The sequence below is a fragment of the Eumetopias jubatus genome, unplaced genomic scaffold (genome assembly GCF_037043125.1).
Source record: "Eumetopias jubatus isolate StellerSeaLion01/CBP00866 unplaced genomic scaffold, mEumJub1_p1.0 scaffold_2, whole genome shotgun sequence".
Taxonomy (NCBI): Eukaryota; Metazoa; Chordata; class Mammalia; order Carnivora; family Otariidae; genus Eumetopias; species Eumetopias jubatus.
The window spans coordinates 54,141,464-54,156,717 of record NW_028274808.1 but is presented as its reverse complement, the minus strand read 5'-3'; the positions used below and the strand labels follow the sequence as shown (position 1 = coordinate 54,156,717).

Here is a 15,254-nt window from a genome sequence, read left to right as displayed (position 1 = left end):
AACCTGACAATCTTTCTGGTTTTAATGACAAGGAAATCTGGCCACGTCTTCTCTTTTTTCCCAAGTCTCTTCCTCCATCCCACAAAGACAAGTAAGGCTGTAAATTTTTCCCACTATTGCTGCTGTAAGTGTTTTGTGGAAACGATCTTGCAAAAGAGAAAGTATAAACATATTTTTAGGTTTTTGAGATTGTACAGGGTGTGTATAGCAGCTATTAAAATGAGAAAGTTGCCAGGGCTCGAAATACAATTTGGAAAGTCTAAATAGAAAAAAGCTAGCAAAGATTCCTTCATCTTTAAATACGATTTGGACTAAGAATGTACGGTAGAGGAACAAAATTTTCCATCCCCAAATGTATCTCTTTGGCATATGGATTATTTTAGGTTGATTATTTTTAAGAAACAGAAAACTTAAGAAGTTTTTCTTTTTGCTAACTGCCTAAAAGAATTTAGATAGAGGACCTGTTCCAGGAAGGGAGCTGGCGCCATAGATAACTATAGTTATAATATGAACTTGGCCCTGGTAAATAGGTAGGAACCTGGCAAGGTCTATTTGATCAAAGTCCTCTCAATGTCCCATTGTTTCTGAATGGCCCAGCAAACATTTGTTTACCAAACATTTACTCTTTTTCACCTTCCTGTGAATTGCTTTCCTTCCTTTTGTAGTCCCAGACTCCTATCCCCTTCTCCCTAGTTCAGAATGACATATATACTACATTTTGTCTGTCTTTGGAATGTCTTACGTTTATGTGAATTCCTCAGATGTATGCTATTAAATTTGATTATCCTCTGTTAACTGTCTCATGTCAATTTAATTCTTAAACCAGCCAAAAGAATCTTGAAGGATAGAGGAAAATTTTTCTCCCCAATAGTACAAGTGCAGGATATAAATCAGGACCAAATACCCAGTGAGAATCCAGAATACGTCAAAGCCTAAAACAGGATTATAGTCATTTTAGAGTCAGAATTGCACCAGAACAACACTGTGCTTATGCAAGCAAATTATATACATTTTCTCTGTTTTTACACAAACACACACGCATTCATGTTAATTTATACACTGTAGTTAAGATAATTCTATATAATACCCAAATATGTGAGTTCAGTTCTTCTTCACTGATGCTTTTATTGTAGTTATATTATATTGTTTGATAAAACCACAGAGATGCCACTAAATGACTAAATATTGCACACATGAGGAAAAGAGAATTAAAAAAAAAAACCTAAGTAAAGTCTCTTCCTGTTGAGATAAATTCTTTACACACACACACACACACACACACACCTACATCCACCCATAATAATTTACATATTAGATTATTTTTCCTTAGAGAATTTGCTATCAAGTCATTTTGAGATATGTACAATGAGCATAGCTCACTACTTAATAATGGTTTTGGAAGCTAATAAATCTTTAAGTATTTCACATCCTATTTTGCTAAAATCAACTTTGAAAATTAATGCAAATTATACTTGCTAAATTTAGGACGAGAGTATAATTCTAGGTAATTTAAGAACCACCATACATAGTTTCAATTAAAAAAAGTTGCCTGCTAGACAATTTTGCAGATATTGAGTGGTTCATGAGTCTATCTCTGCATTTTATTTCAGGTAAAATGCTCAATAAAAGCTGTAGTGCAAAGCAGAGATACAACATGATCTTTAGAGAAAGTTATAAAATTCAAATCAGAATAAACTTGGTCTATGATGATGACTTTTTGGCTTTAATAACTTCATTATATAAAATGTTTTCGATTACGTACAATGAAGTCTCTGTTCAATGAGTTTCAGTAAAGTAAGGCATATACCACAATTCACAAAATATTTATGATATTTGAGCAAATATTATATTCATTTGGAAAAGTAACCAAATAAAATACTTAAAATAATATTATAAACACACTATAAGTATACAGAATAATTGAACATGAAACCATTTGCTCCTATGTTTATGTCTAGTTATTAAAGAGCATTAAAAAGAAATAATTTATATGGCAAAATTTTAGTTTTAATTTGAGATTTAATATTTAATTACCAAAATGGGAAAAATCAATCTTGTTTTCACTTACATTTATTCTCTAATATACCATCTCCAAATGAGATGTTATTACCTGCAGTTGATTGTAATTTAATTATAATACTAATTTCATTTTTAAAAATCTCATTATATTAACTTTGGCTTTAAATTACATAACACTAGCAGAAAAATTTGTCATTAATGTAATCACAAATTACTCCAGTGTGAAACTTGTTACAAAGTAAACATGCCTACCATGGTTGTCTCAGCGATAGAGCCAAAGCTGTTTATGAATATGTTGCATGTGACATTAACAGGAGGGCCTGAAAGAGAGATTAAAGCATAAAGGCTATTTAGAATGTTTTCAAATAATTCCATGTTTTTTCATTATCAGTTTTTTAAAAAAAGAATACTTTTTTTATATTAGTAGACACACAGATGTTTAAAGTTGAAGGCAATCATTCTGTGAAATAATTTGCATTGAAAATCACAAATTCATAGTCTCCTTTGAACATTGATGTTGGCCATTATATAAGTCATTAATCTCATTTGGTCTCAGTTTCCTTGATCTAGATATCTTTAATGACTTTGTAAATGTCCGATTTGGTAAGTCCAATGTCTGAACCTCTTAAGGCTGTTTCTATTTTTTTTTTCCTCCATGTATGGGCCCTACAGTTCTGCCTGTCACGTATTTTTTGATTGTTGTTAAAAACATTAGATATATTAGATAATACAATGTGGCAACTCTGGAAACCAGACCTCTCACTTGCATCCCACAGTTGGTTGTTGCTGGGGTTTCTTATTGTTGTTGTTTGTTGTTTAATGACTTACCTGGACTGATAAAATCTGCATATCTTCATAGTGTGCCACCACAGAGGTCTCCGCTCAGTGACTTTAGTGGTCAACTAGTGATTGGTCAGAAGTTTCCTTAATGCCTTGAACCAATAAGTCTTCCACCCTTTGCCAGGGGACTTCATGTTTGGGGGCATGCCTTCAACGTTCATGACTTTACCTTCACTTCCTTGCTTGCACAGGGTTTGAGGTCAGCCAGAGGTGAGACATTGGGGCTTTCCCAGCTCTTTCCATGGCCTTATACTTGGTGTATCCTCTGGATCTACAGGAGGATATCAGAACTTCTCAAAGCTGCCTATAAGCATCTCATTCCTCAGATCTTCTTTTAAAATTTCTGTTCAGGCTCTTGTTTGCCCAACTGGTGTCACAGCCTTAGGCAGCTGCAGTGTTAAACAGTTTCTTGAGATGGTTTTCAACAAATGCGTTGGGATAGGATTTTCCCAGTGAGGGAGTTCCCAATCAAAGCCCAATAATGACAAATCTGAGTGGGATTCCTCTAGGGAGTAGGCCAGATAAAAGTCACATAGCTGTGGAGATGGACTTTCCGAGGGGCTGGCCTTTGAGACCTGCTAGGCTGCTGCATTGTACAGCTTCTGTGGTTGAGAGGTTGTTGGTTTTCAAGGCTACCAGAAACTCAGGAGTGGAGCCATATTTAAATGTCCTTTGTTTTTAGAGAAACCTATCAGTTTCGCTTGAATACACATTTCTCAGTGTGTTGTAAGCTTTTCAGAGCCTCTGAAGATTCATTTTGACCATTTTTCCAGTGTTTTGTTACTTTATTTTTGGAGGAGTGCATTTACAGAGAACATCGCTCCACCATTCCAGAAGTCCCCTGTAAATGCCTGATTTAGCATTTATCATAATACCAACAATTTTTGTTTTTATGAGATCCATTTTTTCATTCCTTTACTAATATTTAAAACTGTGTGTACAGCAATTTGAAGAAGACACAACAAGATTATCACCTAGCAGGGCAGAAGGAATAAGATCTTACAAATCGGTGAGTACTTCTTGTTACCAGGTATTGTGCAGATTCGTAGATACCATTTAATCCATATAACACTGAAAGTGGGTAACATTTCATCATTTACAAAATAGGGAATTAAAGTTCGGAGAGGATTACATAAGGTGCTAATAAATAGCACATTTGGAATATGAACCACTGGTCTGATTCTAGGAATCATTTTTTTCCCATCATATCAAGTTGTCCCACGATCGTCACATAACATTACATCCAAAGCATTCCATTATCTGGCTACAAACTCTGTTATTAGGCTGATAAGTATATAAATCAACAACACTGAAATGTTATGTGGTAGGGATTAAAATAACTCTGAGTTAAACTCTACCTAATAGATAATGCCACACACAAAAACTAATATGTAAGCCTTACCTAAGATAGCAGCCCCTTGCCCTATACCTCTATGTCCCCCTAAGTAGAGATAGTCACTTCAATTTATTTAATGGACTTTGGGGATTTACCTAAATTTCTCTAAATAATGAGTTTATTTTGTGACTTTTAAATGCTCCAGTTTTAAGCATATGTTCTGATGCCCACAGCAGATGAGGATTTAGCTTTCTTTCAAACATTATCAACACTCCTCTTAACATAAACCTCTTTTTCTGTCCTCCCACAACACAGATATTTTTACATTGTCATTGTTGTTAGATTAGCATCTACTTTTTATATTATGACAAGGTGAATATTACCTCTAATTAAGTCATGTAAGAAACTATGATTACTTTTCTTGTCTTGAAAAACATTTCTTGAGGCTGATAATTGCTTTATGTATTTCACATAATTTTCTCCATATGTATCATTAACTTACTCACAAGTTCTGAAATGTCTAAATTATGTTTCAGTGTTAGATTCATCACATATTTTATTAGCTTTATCTTCCTTTGCAGTTACTCCCAAATTAGATTTTTTGCTCTGGAGCAAAGCAGTGATCTTATGATCTCCCATAATCATACTGGGGATTACTGCCACCTCTCTCTTCTGTGGGATCTTCTTTCATGGCCCCCATACTTTTTTCTTTCTTGGCTTATTTCTTCATTTTAGTGGAACATAACCTTTAGTAATTTTTTTGAGAAACGGTACATAAAGATATGAAGCTTTTGGGAATTTGCTTGTTCACAATTTTTTTTTAAACATCCTTTCACTTAATTAACGTCTAAATTTGGTGCAAAATTTTAGGCTGGAAATTTTTTTCCTGAATTTTAAAGACATTTCTCTATTATTTTTTATTTTCTTGTATTGTTTTTAAAAGGTACCAAAACATTCTGATTCTTGGTCCTTTGTAAAGATAAAAAGGATATTTTTCATACCAATATTAAAAAATAAATAAATAAAAATTAAAAAAAACACAATGCCTCATTAGTTAGAATAGTTTAATATCATTTGTGGTTTCAGTTTACATTTTCTTGATTACTGGTGCATAATTTTCATCTTTGTTTTTCTACTCATTTCCTTATAGCCATTTGTCTTGCTTGAATAAGAGAGGGAAAAAAAACCCAAATTATTCAAAAATGAAGTCCATGATCCATAAGCCAATGAATGAATCCTATGTACATTGAGATCATTTTTAAAAAAATTCACACCTGACTTTAACCTAGATGATAGGACATGCAAACAAAGCACCAATATTTGTAAAAGCTCCCCAGATGATTCAGATATGCAGCGATGATGGAAGCCAGCGGCCTAAGGAATCCCAGACTAGGAAGTATCTGTGCCCATTATATCATAGGGCTAAAAATGAACTGAGATCTTCTGAGTGGTGAAGAAAGAGAGAGAGAGGAATCAGAACTTAGAGCTAGGCCTTGAAAATGCAAGGCATTTAATTTTGATTAGAGAGTAGCCTAATATAAGCTTGATTAACAATGCTAATAAAACAAGTAGATGCTGCGCAGTTAGAAAGAGCCCAAAGTCTATTGACCATCAAGATGCATAGGAACGTAAAATTAAACAGACATAGAAAGTATATCGTTTTAAACATGAAGGATGGATTTTTAAGAACAAGAAAACTTCACGAAAGTCCTGAATCCTGGAGGTGCTATAATTATTTGATTACTAGTAGAAAGCTTTTTAAAATATTTCTTTTTTTTTTAAGATCTTTATTTATTTACTTGTCAGAGAGAGAGAGCAAGAGAGCACAAGCAGGGGGAGCTGCAGAGGGAGAGGGAGAAGCAGACTCCCTGCTGAGCAGGGAGCCCGATGTGGGGCTCCATCTCAGGACCCTGGGATCATGACCTGAGCCGAAGGCAGACACTTAACCGACTGAACCACCCGGGTGTCCTTTTTTAAAAAATATTTCTTTCTTATTTGTAAATATTTACAAATGTTTAAAATGTCTGAGACGATAAGGGTGTCTTATATGTCACTATGTGAGAAAGGAGAAAGCATCAATCTTTTACTTCATGACAATTTTATCCCATCGCAAGAGAAGTATAAGGTCACTATTAAAGGTTAGATTTCTTTTGACTTAATATAAGTCTAAGGTATTGAACTCTAAAATATGTACACAGAGTATCTGGAAATCTTGAAAAGCTAAAACCAATCATTCATATTTTCTAGGTTATTCTCTGTTTTCTAGAGAACACGAAAACTGCTCTTTTCTTTTGAGGCTCACAGTAATATGAATCTAGGGAATATCGTTCAGCTTGAGGTAAATTCTCTTGTGTTCTATCGACTCACAGCCTTTGGAAGAGGGAAAACACAAGAGCACTGGTATTGGGTTAATTCATCTTCCAATAAAATGTTGATGGAAGTGCATCCATGTTGGGGGGACGTGGTCCAGGGCACAGGACTGCCTGCTCCATCTGACTGTGAACTTTTTGGCTGAAATTGGGATAAATAAAACAGTGAGGGAGAGGGTAGTGATTTTTCCTGTTTTATTGTTTTTTCTTATTTTAATTTAGCAAGAGGCAGGGTCTTTATTTTTGAGACTTTAATTTCTCTGTGGACATGGCCTAAAAAGGGAAGCATTTTTTAAATTATATTTTCTGATCCCATCCTTTAAATTTAATTATTATCCATACAATTTCAGGTAGTGGTGGTGAAAAGTACAATGAAGGTGAAAATTCAGCGTAGGCTTTAGGGCCCTGCCGTAGTGATATCTGTTCGGATGCATTTCAGTGTCCTCTGGGCTTCATGACACACCCTAATGATTCCAGGAAGGTTCTGAAAGCAGCAGTGTTAAGTACCTTGCCAGGAGGAGGGCTCCTCTGATGTATTTGTCTTCTCCCTAAAATGTGCACTGGCATCCCAAGTTGACCAGAGGCTTGCATAGTAAGGTCAATAAGGAAAATAACATGTTTCCACAGAAGAGCAATGGTCAAAGGAGAAGTAACTAATTGAGGCTTTCACTTATAGTTGGGAACATGATGTCTTATATTTTCTGAAACAGACTTCAGTCCTTGCCTCTTCAACATGCCTCCAATCACATGTGGAAAGCTCCTCCTAAAGGCAAAAAGCCAGCCTGGTTTCAAAGTCTAAATTTCATGTGGCAGTAAAGTAAATCACAGGGGTCTGAGGTATAAGCATTATTGTTAATTCCAGTGGTTATCACATGTGTTCTTTGCCTGATTATTAGAACAAACAAGACTGCTATACGGTTCCCATTTGACAACTTATGTGTGTATTCATTTCTTCAACAGAAAGAAAGATGAATGAATTCAGACACAAACCTTAATTCCAAATTTCAAAAATAGAGCAGACACTAACTTGAAACATGTGTGTGTGTGTGTATATATATATATACATATATATATAGTTTTGTTTTTAAAATTTTTTTAAATATACTAAAACTATAAAGCAACTTGAAAATAACTCATTGTTTTTAAAGGTAGTCTTGGGTTAGATCATAGAATATCTTCTATGTGATACAAAGCATTTGGAATTTACTTTACGAAGATGAGGGAGCCATTACAGAATTTTGATCATGGTTGTGTAGTGAAACAACACAACATGGTGAGTTGTTGAATGGATGACAAAAGCTTAGAGACAGAGAAAACAAGAATTTATTGTTATAGTCCAGATGGGAGATAGAATGGCCCTGACCAAGGCAGCGGCAGTGGAGATGGATTACAAAGAATGAAGTGGATACAGTACCATAATGTTTATAAAGCACTGTATTCTATACTCTAAGCTTCTGGTCTATGGCAGATCAGAGCAGCAATCTTAATCTTTCTACCTTAGCTATTGATACGTATATTCAAAAACTTTGTAGAGAATGAAGCTCAGAGGAGATTGTAGATATTCTATTGCCATTACAGAGAGCACCTGTTTAGCAGTCCCTGGCCAATCTGCCAGTGCAAAAGCTGTTAAATCCATCTAATACACTGCTATGTTTAGTAACAGAGCAAGTAATTGCTATAGCATCCATATGGCAAATTGTGCCTTTATATTGTTCATTACATTAACCATCGATGGCCCCGAAAAGCAAATGACAGTACTTGCAGATGTTTTCAGCAGCATGTTTTCTTTTAGATGTCCCTTAAAGAAATAATAGAACATGCCTTTTAAATTCAGAGATGGATAAAGGCAAAATGGCAAAGTGCATTGCAAAGCCTTGGCAATTATATTATTGCTGTTCATACTAGGGAAAAATGATTCACAAGGCAAAGCTCAAGCAAACAAACAAACAAACAAACAAAACAGCCCAAGTGTTCATGAAAATGATTCCAAGAAATTTTTAACATAATGTTCTATTAAAACCTCACCCTTCTTAAAGACATAAAATGCAGCTGAAAGACTAAATCTCAAAAAAATGTTGTGTTTACATCTATATACATGTACATATCACATATATATGTAGTCATGTCCCAAGGAGAGATATTATTTTATTTATTTTTTATTTATGTTTATATTAAAGATTTTATTTATTTATTTATCTGAGAGCAAAGAGGGTGGCAGAGGGAGAAGGAGAGAGAGAATCACAGACTCCCTGCTGTGCATGGAGCCCTAGATGGGGCTCCATATCAGGACCCTGAGATCATGACCTGAGCCGAAATCAGGAGTCGGCTCTTTAACCGACTGAGCCACCCAGGTGCCCCCTTTTTATTTTTTAATCGACAAAAATAAACTTGATGACTTTAAATCCACATTTTAAACTATTTGTTAGATACCTGAAGAAAGTTTGAAAATTATGACATAAAGATAAGATCTAGTTTCTTCTTTCTGTTCCCTTTCCTTCCATTTCCTTCCTGAAAATGCAGTCTTAAAGCCATTCAGTCAGGCAACACAAGATGGGTGTCCATGCTAGGTGGGCTATGGGGAGTGTGTGGTAAACTAGACAGGATGAGTAGGACATCTGTGGAGAAGAGGCATATGCACAGCATACACCGGATGTTGGAGCCAGAGTGAGTGAGGAGGATGGTCCTAAAGTGGGGCAGGTGGTGTGGAGTATTAGAGCCAGAGAAGGGTGAGGAGAGTGTCCACATGGGGGCATCCTGGCATCATCAATCAGAGTCTGAACAGGAGCCTAGGGCGTTTGTGCAGGAGAGGGAGTGGCAGCAGACAAGGGAGATTTATTACATATTGATCAAATACGTCATTATTTTAAGGATAAAGGGAGCCAGGTTTCTTACTGTCAGATGAGGAAATTAAAATATAGTAACTCAGAAGTTAGAATAAACCTATGGTATCAGAGATACCAGTGGGAATCATGGTTTTCAATAGAGAAGTAAAGATAGAGATGTAAATTATATGCATATGAATATATACATATGTGTGGATGTGTGTGCATGTATATTTATGCAAATACGTGTATGTATACAGATACATCCTGGAATACGCCAACTTAATCAATTAATCAAAGTGAACATTAGTAGTGATGGCAAAAATTAACATGGTCCACCATCTGATAAAATGCAATCAAAACAGGGTGCCTGGGTGGCTCAGTTGGTTGAGCGACTGCCTTCGGCTCGGGTCATGATCCTGGAGTCCCGGGATCGAGTCCCACATCGGGTTCCTGGCTCAGCGGGGAGCCTGCTTCTCCCTCTGACCCTCTCCCCTTTCATGCTGTTTCTCTCTCTCTCTCTCTCAAATAAATAAATAAAATCTTTAAAAAAAATGCAATCAAAACAAAGTATCACTTCTGTGATATTTCTATTAAGATGCATTATTTAAATTGAATCATGAAGAAAATTACTAATGCAAACTAAGCCATGTTATGCTAAATAAAGGGATAATAATATAATTTTTAAATGTCATGATCATGACAATCATAGAAAGCATGAAGTTCTGGTTCAGACTGAAGGAATCAAGGAGAAATGACAAATAAAATACAAGACATGATTCTAAACTGGATCCTTTTGCTATGAAGCCATTATTCAGATTATTGATAAAATTTGAATAGGGGTCAACAAATTAGATGGTAACAATATATTCATGTTAATTTTCTTGTTTCAGTGGTTAGGTTGTGGTTGTCTAAGAGAATATTATTTGTATAATATACTCAAGTATTGGGGCATCAGGTCAATAACTTTCAAGTGGCTCAGGAAAAGAAAAAACCGTTTTGGGCTGTAGTTGCAAATTTTGTTAATTTGAGATCGTTTTAAAATTAAAAAACAGGAAATTACTAAAGGAAAACACATCAAAAATTAAAAATCAAAGAAAACAGAAGATACAGGGCACACCAATCTGAATTTGTGAGCATTTCAGGTGAACATTTATAGTTTTAGAAAGACTTATTAAAGACATTCTTCCTGTTAAAATGACCTTGTATTATGTAAAAATGCAAGTAGAAAATTACCCTTTTCAAAAAATAATTGTAAACTTTATTCAAGAACAATAATGTCTGCCTGAATATAAATAGTTAAAATGATAAAGAAGTTGCTAATACTTTTCCCTGAAAAAAGAAACCAGGTAGGAAATAAGTATTAGGTACACATGCCATCCTGGGGATAGAATGTGTTATAGCAGAACAGATTATTTGAAAACTGGATTTGTGATGTGGGAGAGAGATTAATATAGAGAAATATTACAGATGAAAAGACAGAAACCACAAAGACATTGTGAAGACAAACAATGTTATCTCTAGATAAAGAAAGTAACCATTGGAGATAAAATGAAAAAAAAGCATAGCAAAAATGCTATAAATGTTTGGAAGGAATATGTAATTGGGTGATTGCTGAGAGAATACTTTCTGCCTGGATCCAAATTAAACTTAAGGGTTATCAAACAATAGGGTCAAAAGAAAGAAGTAAATTCAGAAACAATTGGTAAAATGACCTAGTAAATAACATTTTATTGTCTATGGATGTACATTTATTTGCTATCTGATTGCTTTTCATCTGTTAAACTGGCTTCTAGTTTCAAATGACTCCTAGATGCTTCTATTTCAAGATGGAAAGTTGAACATAGTTTTCTTTCTCTCTGAGAACATCGAATGATGTTAGCAAATAAAAATGAGACTAAACACATCACACCAGAAAGAATGCAAGGAAAATCATAGTTTAATGACATAAAATATAGAAGGCAGAAAAAAACTGTTGATTGGTGAAACAGGGTAAGCCTAAAATAAATGCAGGTTGGGACTACATGGGGAAGGGAGCTAATGTGCTAAGAACGACCCAGAGAGGCACAAGGCTTAGGGTCATCCTCTGCAGAAAAGCAGGTGGGGAGTTAAAAGGAGTCTGCAGGGAGAGGCCATGGGTACATGTCCCAGAAGTTCCCTGCTTCCCATCCCTATTCTACAGAGCAGGAATGACCTGGGGTTTAGCCCATTTTTGAAGGCATGGAAATAACTTTTTTTTTACTTTTTGCAAACATAGTTCATTAAGGTGATTGGACACAATATGTTTCTGTGAACCAATGCCGACTTTAAAAATGTTTTATTTTTCCAGCTTTACTGAGATATCATTGGCATGCAACATTGTTTAAGTTTATGGTACAAACTGTGTTGATTCGATACATCTACATATTGCAATATGAATACCATCTTAGCATTTAGCTTACATCTCCATCATGTCACATAATTACTATTTCTTTTTTGTGGTGAGAACACTGATGATCTACCCACTTAGCCGCTTTTAAATAGCAGCTTAGCAATTTTTAATAATACAGTATTAACTATAATCACAGTGCTGTGCATTAGATTCCCAGAATTTATTCTACTTCTAACTCTTTGCAAAAAGTTAAAAAAAAGAAAGATGATTGGGGAAAACAGAGTTCCTGAAAGGACCTTAAAATTAAAGCCATCTATATTTTGGCATCTGAAGGACACCAGACCAAAGCCTAGACGACACTCAACATTCATCTAAAGCACAGTTCTGTTCAGGGCAGGAATGTCTGTCAGATTTCCCTTTCCAGTGAGAAAAATAGCAGCAAACCACCTCCTTACACTCATACACACACAACCAGACAAAACCTGTATCAGCACCCAAATCAACTCAATCTTTCCTGAACTACAGAGTATTTCCATCACATATAAGAAAACCAGCAGCTTAAAGAGAGTGAACAAGGTGAATAAACATAATTGTTCCTGCAGGAAGAAAAGAGAAATCATGGGGCTGAAAAGAAAAACAGAAGTGGTAGAATACAAGAATTGAAGCATTAAACTAGAAGTCTAGTTAGTGCAAGGGAATCTTATAATGCCTTCTTTGCAAAAGGCCTAGAAACCATCAGACAGATTAGAACAGGTACTCACCAGACATAACCAATTTTACTTTTGGAGTGATTGCCTCAAAGAAGCACAACCGTGCCTAAGGGCTGCTGAGGCAAGGAAGTGCTGCTTTTCATCACTAATATTTTTAGACAACTGAATTTTTACCAAGTTTAGGTACCTGCTTTTTACTACTGTTGTAAACAAAACAAACAGCTAAACATGCAAAATAGTACCTGCCCAGCAACCTGTAACACAACCTCCATGACGTCATGTTCAAGGAAAATGGTTCAGGATAAAGAGGACTGTGAAGATACCAAAACATAATCACAGACTTAAAATTTTCCTAAACGTTCCAAATGACACCAGGTAAAATATCAAAGAGTCATTTACAGAACAAATCTGAACAATCCTCCCTAAATATAGAGCAAATATAGAGGAAAAGGACAAAATGGTAAAGAGTATGAGTGGGAGAGTATTAGATAGAGATGACAAAAGATCAGAATTTTTTTTTTAAGAGAAAGAGAGCTGTTTTGGAGAATAACACAAAACAATGCTAGCGTAAGTCATACTTTTTTTAAAGAAAAATATGCATAGTTAGAAAAAATATAGGCTACATATAAGGGAGCAAAAATCACAAGAGGATTTTAATTTTTCTTATAATACTACATGTCAGTAGGCAATGGAACACCTACAAACTTCAGCTAGAATTCTGTAGCTCCATAATTCTATGAAGTTACTTTCATGTCAAATGGATAGACAAGAGATTATTGTATTTACTGTAATTATTGTAATACTATTCCGTGACAAAAAGAAATGAGCTATCAAACACAAACAGACATGGAGGATTCTTTTTTTAATTTTTTTAATTTTTAATTTTTTTAATTTTTTTATTGTTATGTTAATCACCATACATTACATCATTAGTTTTTGATGTAGTGTTCCATGATTCATTGTTTGTGCATAACACCCAGTGCTCCACGCAGAATGTGCCCTCTTTAATACCCATCACCAGGCTAACCCATCCTGACATGGAGGATTCTTAAAAGCATATTTCAAATCTGAAAAGTCTTCACACTGTAGGATTCTACCAATATGACAAAACTCCACACAGTAAAAAGATCAGAGGTTGCTAGAGATTTGGGTGGAGAGGGAGAGTGACATTTGTAGCTCAAGCACAGGGGATTTTTAGGGCAGTGAAACTTCTGTATGATATAGTAATGATAGTTTTCTGTGGGTTATTCATTTGTCAAAACCCATAAAATGTGTAACACAAAGACTGAACCCTAAGGTAAACAATGGACTTTAGTTAATAATAATAACACATCATTATTAACTATTGATGAATAGCTATTCAATAGTTAATCAATATTAATTCATCAATTCTAACTAATATACCACACTCTTGCAAGATGTAAACAATAGGGAAAACTGTGGCAGATGGGAGGGGAGATGTGGGAACTCCCGGTAATTTCCAATCAATTTTTCTGTAAACCTAAAACCATTCCTTAAAAAGTCTAGAAATTAAAAAAAAAGATGATCAGATAAACCAGAGATCAAAAAGTGTATCTATCAACTTACACATGTTCTGAAAATGAGAAAGTGCTTTATTCTATCTCTGTGTGTGTGGAGAGATAGAAATAAAACTTGACAAAAAAAAAAGAAAGAAAGAGAACTTGAAAACTAAAAGAAGAGTCGGATATAAATACGAATTCGAGAAACTGCTGTTTACAAGGATTTGGGGGTCTTCTCTTAAATCGTCTGGAACTCTCAAGTGAGTAACATGCTTGGGTTTTGTGTTGAGCACTGATTCTCTACAACCTGTGGTTCAGGCTTATGTGCAACGCTTTCTGTCACTGTGCCCTTCCATTTCTGCTTTCCCCTAGATAGGAAGGGTTCGAAAAGAGAAAGAATTTCAAACTGCAGGGAAGAAATAGCGTTGCTTGCCTATTATTTTTGTCTTTCAAAATAGAAATAACTGTTTCTATACATACCATTTCTGCTAAGACCAAATTTTTGAAAGAATGATTTGTTCAAAACTCTTGTCTTCTGTTGAAGGATTAACAAGTTTAGTGACAGGGGAAGCTTTACTTGCTAATTCTTTTTAGCAGACTCTCAGATCATTTATTTATTTATATATATATATTTATTATTAGTTTATTTGTTGAGAAAGGGGGGTGGGCAGAGAGAGAGTGAAAGAGAGAATCTTAAGCAGGCTTCATGTTCAGTGTGGAGTCCAATGCAGGGCTCAATCTCACGACCCTGAGATCATTACCTGAGCCAAAATCAAGAATAGGACGCTTAACCCACTGAGCCACCCAGGCACCCCTCTCAGATCATTTCTAAACCCAGCTGTTGTTATTAAGTGTATTCTTTATAATAGTTCAAGAAATCATTATATTTAACAGAACTAAGATATAATGGAGATTTGGAGTTGTTTTCATACTCAAATTATCCTCAAGGCAAAGAGGTTTTTCTTGGAGAAAATTGATTCTCATAAAAGTTTAAGATAAGTTATGAGCATTCTGGAGGGGAAGAGAACAGTTAATTAATTAGTGACCAAGAAAGATAATGTTGGTGAGTTAGGCATTTAAATGTTTTAATTTCTTTCAGTATTTATTTTTATATGTAGCTAATAGTTATATTTAATTTAATTACTAAGATAATTTTTGATGAAGAGACTGTCCTATCTGGGCTTGGTACCAATTTAAAGTGTTTTAAGAGAATTATTTATTCCTACTTTTGTGCAGTATATTTTAATAACATATTTAAAATATTTAA

General features: G+C 34.9%; 1 protein-coding gene across 2 annotated transcripts in view; it reads right to left on the bottom strand.

The window, feature by feature from the left end:
- Window positions 1-15,254, bottom strand: part of GLRA3 (glycine receptor alpha 3) — a 179,155-nt gene that overhangs the window by 122,117 nt on the left and 41,784 nt on the right. For both annotated transcript variants that reach the window (XM_028114367.2, XM_028114368.2), the window contains exon 3: window positions 2,272-2,339. In XM_028114367.2, coding sequence (XP_027970168.1) covers window positions 2,272-2,339 — 68 coding nt within the window. The remainder of the gene's footprint in view (window positions 1-2,271; window positions 2,340-15,254) is intronic.